Source organism: Uranotaenia lowii, chromosome 3, assembly GCF_029784155.1.
Source record: "Uranotaenia lowii strain MFRU-FL chromosome 3, ASM2978415v1, whole genome shotgun sequence".
NCBI lineage: Eukaryota > Metazoa > Arthropoda > Insecta > Diptera > Culicidae > Uranotaenia > Uranotaenia lowii.
In genome coordinates, this window is record NC_073693.1 from 144,018,584 (window position 1) to 144,036,718 (window position 18,135).

Consider the following 18,135-nt stretch of genomic DNA (forward strand, 5'->3'; position numbering starts at 1 on the left):
TGCTTCAAAACTTACAATATTAGGTATAATTTATAGGCAACGTGTTGAAAAATTTCAGAGCGTTGGATGCTAGAAAATATCTACTTAAACAAAATTGAAGTGAAACCATGCACCCATGATCAATACCCATAGCCATCTAACAGGATTTTATTATTAGATTGATAATGTGTTTTAATTTTTTGGTTTTTATTTGAAATACTAGCTGACCCGTTGTGCTTTGCTACACCTTCCGGAAATAAATGTAATTTGTAAAAATTTATTAAAATTTAGATTTTAGAGAGCATTGTTTTAAATCATACCTCATCATACTTCAGAACCAACAACTTTGAAATGAGAGCTGCAGCTGCAGTTCTGAATAGCAATTTAAAGATGGTATATATTATTTACTGATCTCTAAACTCGTTTTTCAAGATCTGAAATTTGTACTCTGTACCCATAAAAAACCTTTTTAAATATCGTCCCTTCTTTGAGAAGCTCTTTATCTTAAATTTACATGGGAGCTCTCCCATCTTTTTCAATTTTGTCCCCCACTGCTTGAAGAAGGTAGGCAAATTTAACCGGCTCGATACCCAAACAGCACTTATCATGGTAATGAAAAATATATTAAATTAGTTATGTATTAAATACAGTGCAAATTTCTTTTTTTTAAATTAATTTACTACGGTAAACATATAAATATTTAAAAAAAATATCAGTTGCATCACTAAATAAGTTCTCAGCGTTTTTTTTTTATTTTTTCTTTGAAAGTCAAATTTTCAAAAATTTAGTTAAAAACAAATTTCTAAGTTTACATTTGTCCCGTATATTGGGGCAAGTGTCAATGCAAAGCTTATTTACAGATGCGTCAGAGTAATGGCTTTAAAATGGATTTAATACGAATTCCTGTTTTTTGTTTTATCAAGTTTCACTGATACCTCTGCAGTATTCCTGCAATATAAATTTATGTTTGTTACTCCACTTTTAACGAATGCTGTTCAAAGGGAATGACCTTCATTTACAAAGACATTTAAGAATTTTCAATATCCACTGCAGTTTCAACATTCGGAATACCCCTTCTGGTCTTTCCAACATATTGAATCATTTTGAAGATGAATTTCTTAAAAGTTCGCCGTTTGCCCTTGCCCCACCGTGTAAGTTGACAGAGAGGAATATTGTTTTTAACACTTTAAGGGTAAACTAAAAATTTCTTTTAAAAATTTTGCGTCCAGTTGAATATCGGTTCTAAAGTCTCGCTTTTCAAAAACGAAGCGGATTAAAAGTCTCTTTTATGCAGCCATGTAATACAAAAACACTTTTCATGTTAAGTACGTACTTGAATTGGTATGTAAGCAAAAATTACAATGGTTTTTTCAGAATTATTTAAAATAAAAAGCTCCCATTTTCATTTCTAAATTCGTTTCAGTTGTGTATTTGGGCCGAAGTAACAATTTCTAGAAGAAAACCTAATTTTTATTTTTTTTTTAACAGAAAAAGTTGAACGTTTGAACATGTTCTAATGTTCCTTGAATGAAAAGACGAATGCTACCTACATTAACACGAACTAAATATGGAAGTTTTTTAGCAAATCTTTCAATTGGTTTTGATTCGATTAATAAAATACCAATCCGTGTCACATCTAGGCGTCATTTATTACCACGTGCTGTGTACAAATCAAATAAGCAAGAAAAAAACACATCTAGGTTGCATATCGCCCCACGTGTTTGAGAAACAGGCGCCTTATTGTTAAATTTTCCAGCAATCAATGAACAGTGTGCTTTGGTTACCATCCTCTTGCGACGACGTTCGCTCGCCCATGGAGACGAAAAACAAACCCCTCAAAGAAAATATGCTTGGTTGAGAAATACGCGCCAAAATATTCCTACTGATCAGTATGCTATGCCTGGGTTACTATCCTTTTGCGACGTTGGCCGCGACGCCTCGACCATAGAGACGAAAAACAAACCGCCCAAAGGAAAAAAAATCTCAAGAAAATGGATGTCATGACTTTAATTTGTTTCGAAAAACTACAAATTTTGTATGGAAGCCTCTCCTTCCTTAAGTCGGATGAAGTTTTGACTATTACAGAAACCATCCCCGGCCTCAAAAACCCTCAGATGCCAGTTTTGACGATGATCGGTTCAGTAGTTTCCGAGTCTATAGGGAACAGACAGACAGACAAACATTCATTTTTATATATATAGATTAATTATGACATCCACGCATTCGTCAACTATGCCAAAATGAGGTGATTCTGTGCACTCATGGTAAAAAAATATTTCCATTTTATAACAAAAATGTTATCGAACAAATAACAAAATAATTTCAAAAGAAAAAAGTTAAATATATTATGATATAAAAAATTTCCCCTTTACCAGTTATTTTGACTGGTAACGGTCCGAATCGGTATATTAAATTTGCCGGTCCTTCTAGTGTTAAGGATCTCTTTGAAGAGCCTTTAGTGGTTCAGAAATTTAAATATATTCTGTATTCTGTTCATATGTATGTACACTAGAGTGCCTCAAATGACCCGAAATTTTAAAAAGTTATGCGCTCAAAATGTCTCAAAATGCCATACAAATTTTATACTCGTTGGGCGACCCCTTCCCGTGGTCCGATCTGGCCCAAATTTGGCATGAGACCTTGTACTAGGCCTAGGATCAATTTAAGCCCGCAGCGCATAACATTTCACAAGCTTGAAATTTTCCATACAAATTTGGGGTAGTCTAGTGGCTGCATCTTCCTTCTTCAATTCCTGCTTCTTTTCGGTTCAATTCTTTTTTTTTTTTTTCAAAGTAACCCTTTTCAATGGACAATTTAGTGGATACAACTGTTTCAAAATTAACTAAATTTGATTAGTTTGAAGCCATTTAAAAGCGTTTTCAATGGAATATCTGCAGATAAAATCTGACTTAGACAAATCAAAACCACAATGAGATTGAATTTCAAGTATATTCGGTTAGTTAAGATCGTAGATTGCGAAATATACATACAATATTACTCTACTTAGGCTTTCAGAAACAGCGAAAACCAAAGTTTTCGTTTTGAAAATTGTTGTTTTTCCACAGAAGCAGAATCTTGGCAAATCATTATATTTTTTATAAAACAACCAGCATATACATACTTCAATATGCAAGAGACCTTGCCACGAGCAGACATGTTATGGGATTCAAACGCTGGAATTTATTTGCAATAGGGTTTTTCTAAAGTTTTGTCGTCCATCAGAAATCATCTCTTCAATAGCCTCGGTACCGATTTTTCAGCCTGGAACTCTGGAACTAAATAGCAAAAATTTATTGTTTAAGGTTGAGTTAAAATGACCCATAACTAGGCAACACTGTCAGCTTATCGGAGAAAAAATTGTTGGGCATTTCAACAATCTACACTTTGGTTTACGCTTATTTTAAAATATAAATTCTTGTATGACACTTAACTTCCCTAAAGACCCTAAATCGTATTTGCCGATCATGTGCTTCACTCCAATGCATGATTTCAACTTTGTGGACATTTTTGACAGTGTTTGCATACTTTTCCACCACTCACACACAGTAATTCCTTAAATAACTAACGGTTTTGTCAGCTATCAATTTGAATATGATGTATTTTGAATTTTGAAGGAAACTGTGCCAAATTATATTTTTCTATGATTTCAAAGTAGTCGATGATTCCTTTGAATTCAGCCACAGTATTTGAAAGATCCTAATACTAGTATTTCACCAGCTACTTGCTAGCATCCTCAGTGAGTTATCGACAGAAAAAAGTGTATCTGAATTATTTGTAGGTAAAAAGAACCTTCGAATACTCGGCAAATGTGCCGTTGTCAGTTTCTTGCCAAATTTTCATAACTATTTTTGTTGGTATGCAAGCATGCTGTCAAAGATACCGTCACTTTAAGATAAAGAAGTGGGCTTTGCCGCGAACATTAATTCTTCTATACGGTTTTTCGATGTTCGCAACGCCACCTTAAGAGCTCGAGCAACAAGATTCATGCATCTAGCCATGGTAACCAATGTGTGTCTTGGAAAAACAAATCTGCTTTAAAAGTATATCTGTTGGAAGTGAGTACTTCAGAGCCATCTACAATGCTTTAAATGGTAAAAATATATTTTGGTTGACCTTTTGGACGAATTATTAACCATATATTGCCATTCGGAAAAAAATTGATTTGAATTTTAATTAAACCGAAACTCTGCTTTTCTAATTTTACTCTGTTCGAGAAGAAAATCATCTATTGAATGCTCATTTGGAAATCTTTTTGTTCATAAAAACAAGTATGTTGAAATTGATACCAACAGTGCCAATACGAACAACGGTTGCTTTGATAATTTTATATGTTATTTGACGTTGTAGTTGTTGAATACTCAAATCATTGACCCTCATGGAGGGTGTACAAGCTATTTTAGTCGCCTTTTATGATACTTCTTCTCAGAAGGGAGCAGCACTGAGTGAATAGAAAGAATTTTCGATAAGTTACATGGGTCTGATCTGCCGCTCATAGCAAGTCCGTCCCATTTGCGTTTTCATCATTTTTCAGTTTATCGCTGGAAACACTTTAATTTCATCTGTAGTTTCAAGAGAAAATTTTTTTTTCAGTACTTTGTTCTGATGAACATCGAAAAAAACCTCAAGAAATTTTGTCCCATTGAACAAATGATCGCAAGTCGGTCCCATATGGCATAAATCATCGCAAGTCGGTCCCACAGCCATAAGAGCCCATCAAATGATTTTCAACAGAATCAAAACAAAAAAATATTCCTTATAAAGCGAAAATCTTTGATTGGCCGTAGCAGTGACAGATTCTGTTGATTACTTTGATAAAAAACGCATACAAGTGCCGAATTAGCGTTGGATTTTTTACGATTTTTCAATGCCATTTTTCTCACTTCAACAAAAACGCAAATGGGACGGACTTGCTGTGAGCGGCAGTGATGCTGTGTACATATACGGAGCTTTCAAGTGAGGTTAAGCGCAATGGCCTACTTGTTATTTTCCATGCACTATGGGGCCTACCCTTTTCTGGGTGTTGTCAGGTAGATTATTATTGTTACCTTCCCTATTTTGGGCGTTGTCAGGTAAATTATATTTCTTCTTACCTAAGAACTTGAGCAACCTGGTCCGTTGTCTCCGTTTAAAAGATTAGCTGAATTTTGATTGAAAATTTCAATACTTTCCGCTACATCTAACTTCAGCGAATTGCTGAAGTAAAGAAACATTTTCTTGATCGATCAAATGATCTGTTTCACAGATGTGTAATGCTACTGAAGATCTAGGATTCTGTGAGGGAAGAACTATTTTCTTCGAATCTGATTTGGACCCATTCCAAGCACCCCTCAACTGGAGAACCGATTTTTATGTTTCATTATTCAAAAATAAATTACATAGCGCTAGAAAAGTTATTTCTTGAGTGTGATTTTCCATCAAAAGATTTTCAGCTACCTTTTTATAGAATTGAGTATGTTAACGTTGAAATTAAAAAATTTTAGTTTGAAATTAAATTGATTTTTGCAAATATTCTTTATTTATAACATAACTTTGTCAAAAATCTAGCTATGTCAAAAAAAAACTATTGCAAAATGATGGTAGAAAAGCCATCTTTTAAGCATGATAAAAGATTAATAACAATCACTGCAGGTTTACGCTCTAGAATCGTAAATAGAGGTATCTATTTTTAAGCGTTGTGACGTCACGAAAATTCTACTGTTTTTAAATTTATGATTTACTGAAATTTCACATATTGTCGAAAATTGGAGTTCTCTTCAAACTTTTTGAGTGGAATTTAATGCAATTTTTAGATTTAAAATCGGTTTAGCAGGTTGTGAGTTGCACCCGGGCAAAGAATGCGTTGTGACGTCACGAAAATTTATTTACTTTTTTTCGAAAACGTCCCAGACTTTTTACTGCAACACTATGATAGTATTTCTTCAATACTAGTTCAACACAACAATGTGCTTCGATAAACAAATTCTATTATCAAGTTTTTAGAGAAAATGATTTGTTTTGCATTAACTCAGTTGTTTTTAAACATTTCTAATAAAACATATTAAACAGCGCTTAAAAACGCTTGATTCAAGAATAAAGAAACTATCAAACAAATGAAATCCTCATCGATTTTGTAAAAGAATATTTGTGAATCATAAAGCAGGTAGTTATCTTTTTTTTTTTACATTGTATTCCGTCTTAAGACATAACTTGACGAACATAATTCCTAAAATTCAACCGTTCTCCAATTTCTCGGGCACCCCACGTTCGCCAGATCACGCTCCACTTGGTTTAACCACCTCGCTCGTTGCGCCCCCGCTCGTCTTGTTCCTACCGGATTCGTGGCTGTGGTGTTATCTTTGATTTGAATAAAAATCTTGCAAAAGATCAAGTTCTTCATATATCTTTGTTAGAATGAAAAACACTGCTAGTAGCTTCTATTTCTTTCTGGCATTATGTTCAAACAAAATAAGTTCCATGAAATAAATGTAATGAGATTAAAAAAATCTTTGAACATGATAAACTTAATAGATTAACTTTTTTTATTAAAAAATTGATAAGATTTTCATAGAAATTAATTAAATTATTTTAATAAAAATCTGCCCTTATTGAAATTTCCACCTCAAAGGATGTCACTAGAAAATCCAAATCGAACCCCGTGTTCACATAAAATCTCACAAAAGAGACTTTGACTGAGTAACAAAATTAAATAAATTCAAATATGTTCAAGGTCTCATGCAAAATTTGGGTCAGATTATTCTAAGGAAAGGGGTTGCGCAACGCACCTGAAGTTTGTAAGGAATTATGTAGATTTTGTTCGGCATGATAAAAAACCGTTTTTTTCTCAATAATTTATTTTTTTTTTTAAATTTAGGTTTAATTTTTTTTTTAATTTGAGTATTTTAAAGCTTTGATTATGACAATATTTCATCTGAGGAACGCGTTTCGATTAAAGTTATCATAAAACAGCTATAACGTTCAAAATTATCGTCGATTAACGATCATTCAGGTATCTTTTTATATTTGACCCATCAGAAGCTAATTTTTGAAACTCAAAAACCTTTTTAACTAAACCATTGTCTAAATGGGATCTTGAGATAAACTATTTGTCATAATGAAAGTTTTGTCAATGACTATAATTTAAGCAAATCAACCGATAGGGACTTCAGAAATTGGTGCATAAGTTGGTTTTCATGTCCTTCAAAACCCAATTTCTCATAATTGCATACACATTTTAGGCTCATTGTGCCCTCTTTTTCCGTGGGCCAATCCCCAAATTTGGCACTGGACTTTGTGTTAGGCCTAGGATCTATTTAAGCTTGCAAATTACAAGATTTTCATTAGATGGTTGATTTAGGCACTCTAGTGTCGATTAACTATCTTTGAAAAGATCGAAGGCTTTGAAATTATCATTTATTTTTCCTTTCCTTTGCAATTAAAGATTAAAATTATTAAGAAACACATTTCAACGCTTTTACGAATAAATATTTCCTAGTTTTAGTTTTGTCCTTAATAATATACACATGATCGCACAAAAAAACTTCAAATAAAATTGATGTGAGCAGTGTTGCAAACCTTATCTGCTTATATGGTCCTTTGAGATTTAATTCCTTTTAATTTTCGGGAATAAATGGATCGATTTCATCACCAAATCACATTATTTATTAAGTTTTTAAGCATTTTAAGTAAATTAAGCATTCATTTTAAGATTATACTTTGATTTATTTCATGTAGCTAACCATAAAATTTCGTGACGTCACAACGCTTTGCAAAACCCTGCTTAAAAAAATGGTGCGTTGTGACGTCACGAAACTGAATCGCTCTAAAATAAATTGAAATCAAAATTTGAAAAAATCAAAAACAGCGATTTGTTGGTTGTAATGAATCGATAATTTCCTGAAATTTTCATAAAATTTGATCAAATAGAAGAGCAGAAAAATGCGGCGTTGTAAAAAAAAACTGAAATGTGGAAGAAGAGGCGCGTTGTGACGTCACGATTCCTTTTGCTTATATTTTGTTAACTTTTTATTCTATACAAATACTTTTGGTTTCAAATTGTAGAGAATTAAATTTTGACCTTATATTGTACAATTTTTACCAATGTGCGATATGACCTGTAAAACTTACATACAACATACCAAAAAATTGTTTTGCAAACGTTGTGACGTCACGCTGGAATGGGTCTTTGGCAATTTCCAAATGTTCTTCGAATCAATCTATTAACTTTCTTTTTGTTTGTCCAATGTATACCTTTTCACAGTCAAAACAACTGATCTTGTACACACCGGATCTATGCAGAAGTTCCACCGGATCTTTTGTTGATCCTAAAATGGATTTCAATTGATTATTGGAACTACTAAAAACCAATTCAATATCAAATTTCGGTAACTTGGATCGTAATTCAAGAGCATTGAAGCTGTTAAATTCCATCGATCTCCGTTGAAACTCGTTTTGAATTGGAGTTAAAGTAGTGAGGGATTTTCTATGAAGAATCTTTTGTTTTTTGTTGATGATGGCTTGAATAGAACTAGATTGATATCCATTCTTATTAGCCGTTTGGAAGTTATATTGAAGTTACTTTTCTTCCCCTTCTTTTGAGAGAGGAATTGAATTCATTCCCAATTAACAATTTTAGTTTTATAAGAAACTGGAAGGGTACTTCCAAACTTCGCTATAAAACAACGTTTAGTTTTATAAACCCCATTAAAACATCTTTAAAACACTTACAAGTGTAAAAGGGCCCACCTACAGGAGGTTCTGAAGAACACATTACAAGTACCTTATACAACCAGAGGGTTGTCAAGAGTTGATTGAAATTGTCAAATTTCAGTTTGAGTGAAAAAGTTTTTGAGTGAAAATTTAATTTCTTGACAGCGGCTTCGAAATTGAAATGATAAAAAAAATTCTGACTGAGTCGAAAATAAAATATAAGATGGTTCCATTTTGTCAAGGATCGACAATAATAAAATAATTGATGAATAATATGTTGATAATCGCTATCTCAGGCACAAAAACTGACGCGCTTCAAAGTTTATCGATTGGTTTTTCGAAATAAATGAGAAAAAAACGCGCCCCCTCATAGTTTTGCGGAATAAAAGATTTCAATACATAAATCAATATTTCTAAACAAAAACATACTTTTGAATTTCTATCAAGACGCTCTTTTTATTAATCTATCTTTACTTTAGTCAATTTTTGTGCGAATAAGACGTGTTTAGTTCCCATATTTTGCTCCATAATTTCAAAATTCATGAAATTTATTTTCTCAAAATTTTCAAAAATCCTTCAGAAAATGGCGTTTCGCGATTCCATGATATAATTAAAAAAACACTTGAATGCAGTTAACTTTTATTCAAACTTTATTCATATTCAGTTAATGTTACACTACTACTTTTTAATCCGGATCCAGCCGTAGCACCAGGTTTTTTCCGGGTGTTTTTCCAGCCACATATCGCAAAGTTACGCAGCAATTCCGACGGCGAATGTGATGGCAAAGTCGCCTTTATTCTGGATGTGTTGCTGGTTGGAAAAACCATCCGGTTCCGGCAAATGACCAGGCCAGGCAGGGCGTATTTCCAGATATTACCTATAGCAGTCAAAAAATATATTCATATTATCTACAAGCTAAGGATAACGATGGAAAATTTACCTGATTGCAAAAATCAAACGCAAAATTTTAATTTGTTTTGTTTTTCTTTTTCTTTTTTGTTTCAAATCAATCTGACCAGCTGTCTGCGACACTTGACGTTTAATGACATTTTGACAGGGTTTTATAGCGAGGTTTTGAAATTGCTTTATAGCGGCCTTCAAACCCGCTATATACACTGAGGATAAGATATTCTTGAAATTGATTGAGGTTTTCGAAACAGGTTTTATTAACGTCGTGTAGATACCCTGGAGAATGTTTTTGTAATGGTCTTGTTGAAATACGCTTCACGGCTATCAAGACTTTTGTAATATCGTTATAAAACTGCCTTATTTTCCTATAAAACCATCAGGCGTTAAAAATGTTGCTTGGGATTCTGTGGATCATATGATGGAAAGCGCCCATCTTATGATCGAATGAATGATTAGAGGTGCTCGGGATAACCCTCATAGTATTGGTTGGTTTCCTGTAGATCTCAAAATTGAAAAGATTTTCTTCTCTCTTTACAAGAACGTCCAGGAAAGGGATTTTCTTGTCCTCTTCCACTTCACAAGTGAACACGATATTCTTGTGTAAACCATTTATGGCTGATAGAAGTTCCTCGAGAAAATCTTTGTTTACTACACAGAAAATATCATCGAAGTATCTCCACCATTTTTCGGGTAGTAAATCCTGCTTTTCAAGAGTTTCTTCCAAATGAGCCATAAACAGTTCTCAAAGAAACGGAAACAATGGGTTTCCCATTGGAGCCCCTTTTGTCTGTCTATAGAACTGATCCCTAAACTTGAAATATGTCTGTCCCATACACAAGTCAACAATTTTTTTGTAGTTTCGCACTTTGAGTCTCCAAGCGCTGCCACTATGTTGTTGAAGCAACCAATCCTCTAACAGATGAGAAGCTTCTTTAGCTGGGACGCTTGGAAACAGTGATGAAACATCAAATGAAACCATGATATCATCCTCATCTATGTTCCCTGAGGCTTGAAGTCTCTTGACAAATTCAAGAGTGTTGGTTACCGATCTAGTTCTAAAAGGTTGCCAAAACCTTCCTTTTGAACTCTTCTAGTGACTGTGCAACATAGATCGGTACTAGAGATCGCCCACCACGCTATACACAACCAACAACGGACGCGACGGCCCAGCTGACCGACTGCTGCACCAAGACTGGGCGCGTTCTCTGGGAGAATCTGTCGATACATCCATACGTCAGTTCGTGCCCCACACATCTTCCTTCCTCTCTGAAGAAAAAAAAAGTTTAGACACCTTTTGTTTTAATGATATGAACTGATATGATATGAAACTGTATAAACACGTTTTAAATAAAGTGTCATATATTCTCTTGAATATTGGCCAGTTGCATCTCTGATCAAACACAGAGTGCAGCACGTTTCAAAATATGATCTTTGCCAGTTACAACCAGTTGGCGCTGTGTGTCAAACAGTTTACTACCAATTACTTCTCTCTCCACACGCCGAAGAGAACATCAAAGGGTCCTTTTGATTGATCCCAAACATGTCTGAAACTTTACTGATACGCATATGATGTTTGCAATGTGTGCCATGTCCCACCAGTCACACGCACACCGCACCACGGATGTTCCGTTCCATCACACTCTCTCATTTTTCGTTCGTGTTCGTATATTCTTCAAAGCCCCGATGGGTTCTCCGAGAAATGTTTTCGGATGCCAAACACGTGCTCCTTTCCGGGTTCTAGCATGGGTGCCAATGTTTCTGATTTTTCAGGATTTACCTAATTTTTATAATATTTTTCTTAACGAAAATTATATGTCTCAGTACTTAAAATTATGTTGTTAGCTAAACCACAAAAATTTAATATCTTCAACTCCAATTCTAGAATTTTTAAATGAAATATATCTATATTTTGCTCTTTTTTCTTATCATTGAATCGCCTCAAGTTGTACTTCTGTGCTTGAACAGATTACTTTCATAACATAGCAGAGGTTAATCATCTAGAGTTTCCTTGCCTGATTAGTTTACATTTGTAAAGCTCAATCACTCAAAGGGTTTGATGGCAGACTCAACTGTATATATCGAACACATGCAAGTTGCATGTGCTCTGTTTTGCGGAATCTGAATCCTTATCCAAAATTTAGAGTTTGAATCCTAAACCTAGTCCTAATGTTACTGCTAATATTGTTCTTACATTAATTTAGTTCCAAATGAGAACTGAGGGAGCGACTTATTTCGCCCATTTTCCCATTACTCATCCAATTTTGTCCTCACCGTACAGTATTCTCAATTAACGAAGACAATATTAACAACGTCAACCATCTGGAAATAACATAATTCTAACTTATTTTCTCAAAGCGTTCACACTCTCTGGCTCAGGATTTATTTTGTATGCCGCTTATTCAGCTAGTACTTGGTCTTATGTTAATCCACGTTTACTGTGGATTAAATTTTATGTAATTTCATTGATTAAAAACCATAAAACATTCACTTTCCTACAAAACTTTTAAAACCAACATTAAAACTCGTTCATTGAACTCGCATGGTCTCATTGTTAAAAGACTTTCCCTTTTTTATATTCATTTCACCAATAACGGTCATTTTTCCTCAAATCAAACTTTAGTCCTTACTTAAGGTTTTCTCGTCGATTTGAATTGCTTAAAGATGCTGTTGTTTGTTTGTTCCCATGGTTGTTGATTTCGCTTGAAAGTGATAAACGCACTGTTATGGGTTTTTAATATTGTAAAGCCCTCTAGTTCAAGCAAGCGTGAAAATCTGGCAACGTCGCAACAGTCGAAATTTGCTTCCACCCGATCGAGACTAAACTTGAGCAACCGGTGAGCGTGGTTACTTTTTAAGTTCTTCAATCATACATGATCATTACGACAACCACCTCGTGAAGTTATGTGGAGAGGGCAGAGAGAAATTCTTTGGCAGCTAAATACGCACAAAGGAAAGATTATTTTCCGTAGGTCAAACAGCAATGCAACACCGTAATTGCTGTTTGAATCCTTTTTATTGAGGATAGAGGCGATAACCTATTCTTCCTGTCCTATTCATAAGCAATTGTAAATCGTGCACGTACACATGGGAAACCATCGCCAAAACGCGTTTCCGATTATATAGCTTCTATATCAAACGCACACCAACCGAGCATAATGAGTAAAATCTTTCGCTTTTTTTTTTGTTTGTTTTGCTAGGATTTTAACACTCTCGTGTTATTCATCCCTTAGGTAAAATCTTTCGCGTCATTGTCAGTTGTCAACAAAACAGCCATTTTTATCTTTGTATTGCGTCATGCACGCTCTGTACTCTCTTTTCCTCTAAAGGGGAATTTCACACACAATTGTACGTTAAAAAATGACTCTCACTCTTGATGGTGTCTCTTCTTTTGCCTGCACTGCACTGGTTGCCAGCTTCTATCTTTTTTCGTTTCTATCAATAAATTATTGAAAAGCAATCTTCTTGATCACAAGCATCAGATTTGTGTTTTTTTTTCTTAGGTTTCTCGTTAATTATAGGTACAAATAAAATTCATTTGAAGGAATGTTGTTTTATGTTTTTGTTATGCCTTTAATCTGAACTTAGTTCAAATTGGGTTGTTTCACCCAACAAACATTTATGTATATTTCCGACAAGCTAAGTATCTTGTAAACTCTACGTTGACCCTCTCAACACACTGCCATTTTGTTTACCTTCAATCATTAATGCGGTCCTCTCATCACGCTTCTATATTCATGCGATTCTATCAACACGCCATTTCCATGCGGTTTTCTCAACATGCATCCGTTTTCAAAATACTTCTATTTCCATGCAGTCCTTCTTTTTTTTCCAGAACCTCACTAGCTATTTATCTTCACAATCCTTTCAACACGCAATTATTTGGCTTTCCGCATAACTCGCCATTCCTTTTCAATCGCTGTCCTTTTAATTTGCTATTTTTTTTGCAGTTCTTTCAACTCGCGATGGCAAGGCTGTCTTCACAACTCGCCTTTTCTATAACAGCTGTCCTCTCAACTCGCTGTTCTTGTTTGCGGTCCTCCCAACTCGCAAAGGTTAGGCTGTCCTCACAACTCGCCTTTTTTTAATCAGCCAAAAAAAATCAAAATCTTTTAACCTATCTTACCGATTTGATATATAGTTACTCCAGCAACACTGGTATTATTCTCTCAGAATCAAAACTTCACGCAATTTTCTCTCTCTGGTGGGTGATCTCTGATTAAGATTCCTTTTTTTCCTTTTTTTCCGTGTTTGAAATTCAGATTTTTTCACTTTCAAAACGTACGCTTTTCATCTATCGCTTTGTTATATGTTATCAAACACAAAAGGGTCCTGTCACGGTCGCCAAATGTGCAACATAGATCGGTACTAGAGATCGCCCACCACGCTATACACAACCAACAACGGACGCGACGGCCCAGCTGACCGACTGCTGCACCAAGACTGGGCGCGTTCTCTGGGAGAATCTGTCGATACATCCATACGTCAGTTCGTGCCCCACACAGTGACTGCCACTTTTTTCTGTGGGTGCGTTTACACCTGAAATTATCTCCCTCTTTTCATTCCCCGGTTTGTGAATCTTGGATAAACCATTGATTCTGGGGACAATAGGGGCTGATACTTTCAATGCGATCGACGCAAACCCCAGCCTTCACAAAAACACCGGTTTCTTTTTGAGCTCTTTAATCACATCAAGCTCATCCTTATTCCAGTGTCCTTTGATACCTTTCCTCAGGATTTCTGCTACTTCAGTCCTCGCACAGTCCTTTTGGGTTGGGGAAAACTTGCTAGACCTAATACTTGTCTCGACATCTAGGACTACCTGGTCCATTCGCGGTTTCCCGTGCACCGCATAGTTCAGCCTTAATTCAGTAGGCTTATTTGTATATCCGTGAATTTTTCCGGAGAGCGATTCACAACAAATCCAAATCGGCAACGCTTGGTATTTCTCTTGATTTGACCGGTTGCTTCACCTTCAAGAGCTTCAACTTTTTGTCAAGCGTCAACTTCTTTCTTCGGCGAGAAGAAAGAAGGTGACGCTTGACAAAAGGTTGAAGCTCTTGAAGGTGAAGCAACCGGTCAAATCGAGAGAAATACCAAGCGTTGCCGATTTGGATTTGTTGTGAATCGCTCCTTTTTTCGTCTTTAGTCTTAAGAACTGTTTACGTTGTGGGTTAACTCCTGTTAGCCATAAAGTAAAAGTGAGCGTTCAAGTGCCAAATAAGTAAGTGAAAAAGTTACAGTGTGAGTTCATCAGGGACAGCATCCAAAAGATGTAAGCTCAGTTGAATACAAAAACTCTGGAGTTTTACGCACTTTGTCTTAAATTAGCAATTTTTTTTTTTTTTTTTTTTTGATGAAAGTGAAAGTAGCCGAAGAGTGTGAGGCGATCAAAATAGTCCAGAATTTGGGTAAAATTCTGCATATTAAACTAGCACTATTAAATAACAGTAGGTAGTAATGTTTAAAAATGACGTATCGGAATCCAAAAAGCTTGAGATGGATCTTTGAAAAGCTTGAATGATATTCAGTACCGTTGATTATTGTAGAGAAATGCGAAGCACGCGCACTTTTAATTCAACTTTGAACGTCTCGGTGGTCGAGTGGTTAGCGTGGTAAGACGGTAATCGCTGGTCTACTGATGGCATGGGTTCGATTCCCATCTCGGTATTGGGGGTTAAATGTAAATATTAGGTTGTCCACGTCAATTATTCAGTCTGTAAAGCCTAAATCGGCTAAGACGGTGTATATCTTTTAAAACTTTCATAACCTTTGACGATGAACTATGGGACCATTCATGAGACCGTGGGGGTAGGGAATCGAAAAAGACCAGAAATTGCGTTGCGTAATATTTGAACGGCCCCTACCATACTATTATTTCAAGAAATTTGAGCTTTTTAAAATTTGTGTGGTCTGAGATATATAAAAAAGAATAGAAAAAGGATATGAGCGTTCTAATAGTTGGGCTTCGCTTCTATTTGTAATCATTGATCGTTCCCCTTGGAAAGCTTCGAATGTATTAGTCAAGAGCAAACGATTTTTTAATCCTTAGAACATCTGTTTCTTCCCTTGTTTAAGTTGGGAAAGATCGATTCATCTGAGATCCATTTCTCTTCTCGATTTTTTTTTGTAATCGACTACACCCGTTTGTCTATATGGATCACGAAGATCGAACCATTACTCCAGATTGAACAATGCTACTTTGTAATCTGATTTCTGGTTTATTTCAACAATCATGTTTGTTTTTGTTTTGTTTAAAAATCTCTAAAGGTCATTCAAATAAATCAAAATCCCAACTCAGCCTAAACGTCCAAAATCCCTCAGAAGACGTTAGCGAGCTCTCAAGGCGCCACATACCCCACTTTTAGCTTTACACACATCAAATCCTGTTTTCCAAAACCATCTAATAAGAATCTTTTTGTCGCACCAACTGGTGTTTTCATTTTACAAGAACACAGCGTACCCCGAGGGGCAGATCCGGGCACGTTCGTCCGTCGCATCCGGATCCGGAAGGCTACTTAGCTACTATCCTACAGTAGGTAGGTATACTTACATTGGGTAAGGTGGCCTGGTATCTCGGCGGCATCTGGTGTCTCATTCCGGGCGCCTGAGGTGGTGGCGGGGCTGGATTGTAGCGGGGTTGCTGCATGTTGCTGCTGCTGTAGATGTCGCCGCTGTCGGTTTTGCTGGCTCTGCAATTGAAACCAACAGAAGAATGATGGTGCGAATAAGAAAGATGAACCAACAAACTACAACAACAATCCATTAGAATCGGACACGACTTGCATCCGGGGCGATTTCAACACAGAGCTAAGAGAGCGTGCTACAAAGAAAAATAAAGCAGCACTTGTTAATAATTAATGCTGCCAGGGCTCACTCTCGAGTCAAAATTATGTTTGCCAAGGCACAAACTAAACGATGGGCGCTGCACTCTGTGCGCTACTCGAGTGCTTCTTTTGATAAATGACAATATTATTCAGGAAAAGCGGCGAACACCACCCCAAAAGCTTGCCCCCGTTCGTAAGGACCTCCTCGTCGTCGTGATGGAGGTGGTGGCTTGTAATGAAAGAGTCCTAGCTTCGCAATGGCGGCGTGGCACTATTGTAGGGTTGTCGAATAACACCCAGCCACACTGCACTGACACAGTAGGGTGTGTCAAATTCACACTGTTTTTGAAGTTCAAAAAGTCTAGGGTCTTAAAAGTTTGTAAAAACAAACGTGTGATTTTTTTTAGGTTTTTAAAAAAATAAAGAAGAAATCCAAAATTTTGTAATTTTGTAGAAATCCAAAGTTTTGTATCCAAAAGCCATTGAACAATGGGTTTTTACCCATTGTATGTATAAATAGCTAAGAATTTCCATATCTACCGTCCTACATGAACCAAATTTATGAAAATATATTTAATATATAAATGTTAGAAAAATCGTTTGGGCTTAGTTTCAGATGCCGAACTACTTATTTCCCTGATATTTTATAAACAATCCAGAAAAACAGCTAGGGTAACGGACCTATTTTGGACCGCTTTAGGAAGTGGCTATGCCATTTTCTGAAATAAAAAAGTACATGTTACAATTTTTGTCTGCTTTATCCGTTCATTACGAAGATCAAGGCTTTTCTATCGAAACGTATCGTCGTTTGTTGCAATTTAACAAGATTTAAGCCTAAAAACTCATTTTTTCGATGATTACACTGGTCGGTTATTTGAACCACCAGGTTTCTATTTTGGACCACCCTCTGGACCTATTTTGGACCACCCTTAAACTAAATAAGTTTTTTATTTCCAAATTTTGCTATATTTAAGCCAGCATTTTATTCAGTTAATCTTTTCGTTTCTTATTCTTGTAGTCAAGTTCTGTTTGTTCACGTTAATTCACGTTTAAAAACGCTCAATATTTTACGCCGCTTCCAATCATATCTAGAGTTCCTCAGGGACCCATTTTAGGACCCATTCTTTTTACACTGTACATTAAGGATCTTCCAACATTCTTAAATACTTTCAAATACATATTTTTGCAGATGATGTTCAGCTTTATTTAGACTTTACAAACTTGCCAGAACGGTGCACTAACGTTCGTATCAATGATGATCTCCAGAGAGTACATGCTTGGTCAATTACAAATTATTTATCGTTAAATGTTAATAAATCACATGCAGTTTTGCTGAAAAAAAATAATTCGATGCAAAAAGTTCCGAAAATTGATTTCCTGTGACTATTGTCTCGGTAGCCGTAAGTTTAGGATTTAAAAAAAAAAGAAATTGCAAATGGGATTCGTATATACTCCAACCGTGTGAGAAAATATACTTTTCTTTAAGGGGGGGGGGGGGGGGCTCTAACGGCTATAAAAAACACCATTTTCACGATTTTTTTCTAGAGCTATCGTTCAAACAAATGTATTCAAATTTTTTGCATTATACAAAGCATTGTTAAAAGAACATTTAGTAATTTTTTCGTAGAAAAATATTGAAAAATGAGCCGGTGACGGAGCCTTTTCGAGGATGCCTTTTAGAAAACAGGATTTGCGGTGGACACTGTATCTCAGCACAGAATCATCTGAAGTCAAAAAA

General features: G+C 35.6%; 1 protein-coding gene and 1 long non-coding RNA gene across 10 annotated transcripts in view; both read right to left on the reverse strand.

The window, feature by feature from the left end:
• The window catches only part of LOC129751837 (protein alan shepard), an 873,165-nt gene that overhangs the window by 815,927 nt on the left and 39,103 nt on the right, over positions 1 to 18,135 (reverse strand). For all 9 annotated transcript variants that reach the window (XM_055747580.1, XM_055747579.1, XM_055747578.1 and 6 more), the window contains exon 3: positions 16,124 to 16,262. In XM_055747580.1, the coding sequence (XP_055603555.1) occupies positions 16,124 to 16,219 (96 nt within the window). In that variant the 5' untranslated portion in view covers positions 16,220 to 16,262. The remainder of the gene's footprint in view (positions 1 to 16,123; positions 16,263 to 18,135) is intronic.
• On the reverse strand, positions 9,297 to 9,659 carry LOC129751857 (uncharacterized). The gene is made up of 2 exons (XR_008738813.1): positions 9,605 to 9,659; positions 9,297 to 9,541 (listed from the first exon to the last, which is right to left on the reverse strand). It is a non-coding gene; the product is annotated as an uncharacterized LOC129751857 (long non-coding RNA).